General features: G+C 30.2%; 1 protein-coding gene across 1 annotated transcript in view; it reads right to left on the reverse strand.

Moving 5' to 3' along the window:
- Positions 1–1,737, reverse strand: part of CAPN7 (calpain 7) — a 51,312-nt gene that overhangs the window by 22,727 nt on the left and 26,848 nt on the right. Inside the window, exons 8-9 of the mRNA XM_012663233.1 lie at positions 1,543–1,628; positions 190–283 (exon numbers count right to left, since the gene is read on the reverse strand). Coding sequence (XP_012518687.1) covers positions 190–283; positions 1,543–1,628 — 180 coding nt within the window. The remainder of the gene's footprint in view (positions 1–189; positions 284–1,542; positions 1,629–1,737) is intronic.

A 1,737-nucleotide genomic window follows, 5' to 3' on the forward strand; every position in this document is an offset into this window, starting at 1 on the left:
ACTTTATGCTTGTCATGTTTTTATTTTTAATCTACAATGCTGACAGAAATATATATTACAGACTCAAATTCAACTAAACTGATTTTAAAAATGTTTACATAGATAACATTTCTTAATGATTCCACTCAAGAGTCAAAGGTGGGAAAGGCAGAGAGAGAAGGGGTGGGGGTGAGAAGAGACATTATTCACCTTTCTTGGGACACCATTGAGGTGAAGTTTTACCATATATTTTCCACACGGATTGTACTCTGGTTCACCATCCTTATTCTGAGGGTAAATTATGCTTTTGTAAGGAAAATAAAAATGGAGATACTGACATTAGTATTCAATATCAACTACTATAGAGGGTATTTCATTTAGACATATGCTACTGTCCTGGCAATTTCATAAAAATAAGCAGGAGAATATTTTCTTTTAATAGGCTTAGAAAAAGAATTTCATCCCAGTCTGTGATTTACTATAAATACATAAGTATCTTCTACTAGGGCATAAATTTCACAATATTTTGAGAAATGCTCAATTTTTAATTACACACTTTAATAAATCATTAAGTGGATATATTTTAAGCCAGTTAAAATAATCTTTTACCACTGGCCACAAGAAGTAAAGAGAAGACCACTTCGACTAACCACAACTAAGGCAACTAGGTGCAACTCTGAAATAAGGTTACATAAAATTATATAAGATACTTGTAACAACTATCAGTATCAATTTTCTTTTAAATAAATTTAGACCAAATCAAACATATTGTAAATTATTTACTTATATGGCAAATAGCTGAAACTAAGGACTGTATCTAATTCACCTTTGTACTCTAAAGGAATACTCTAAAGTAGTTAACACAAAAGCCACTCAGGAAATGTTTGAGCAAAAAAATTATAGTGCTTAATAATTTTTATAATCAATGATTTTAAGCTGCTGTATCTTTTAAAAACTGAAAGAAATAGTATCTCAGAAACATTTCAGTACATTCTAAAGCAGTTCTAGCCAACAGAAATATGTTATTTTATATTTTCCAGCAGCCACATAAAGGAAAAGGTAAAATCAATTTTAATAACTTAATTTAATCCAATATATCCAAAATATTAGGATTTCAACATATAACCAATACAAAAAAATGGACTGTCCGCAATGTTACATTTTTTTGGTGCAAGTTTTCAAAATCTCATGTACATTTTACCCTTGTAGGCCAACTTAATTCAGAATAACCCACTTCAAGTGCTCAATAGCTGTACGTGGCTAGTGGCTACCTTATTACATATATGAAGTATTATCAATATGACATGATTTTACTTTGACCAATTTCATTTATGTCAAAACATTAATTCCATATATATTAACTACATGTGCATATATGTTTTTAGACTGTTCTAGCATATTTTTCCACAGTCATAAATCATCAGCTTAACCTCTACAGAAGGGTCATAATATTCTGAGTGACATGCCCTTTCCACTTTCTACACAGATAAGGCCTAAGTTTTTAATTTCTAGTTAAGAGACAATTATATGAAAAGGGTTAAGGGGAGAAATACGAAATTTTACCTGGTAATCAACTTCTTATTAAATCGTCTTTCATAAGCTGCACTAATAGCCAATGATGCCACAAAGGAACAATCCGATACTATTGTCTATTAATAAGAATAATTTATTAACATATTCATTCATTCAACACTATCACAATACTTAAGCATTGCATCAAACATCTGACTTTGTATACTAAATATCTTCCTGATTGTT

This window comes from Propithecus coquereli, unplaced genomic scaffold (assembly GCF_000956105.1).
Source record: "Propithecus coquereli isolate 6110/MARCELLA unplaced genomic scaffold, Pcoq_1.0 Scaffold12, whole genome shotgun sequence".
Taxonomy (NCBI): domain Eukaryota; kingdom Metazoa; phylum Chordata; class Mammalia; order Primates; family Indriidae; genus Propithecus; species Propithecus coquereli.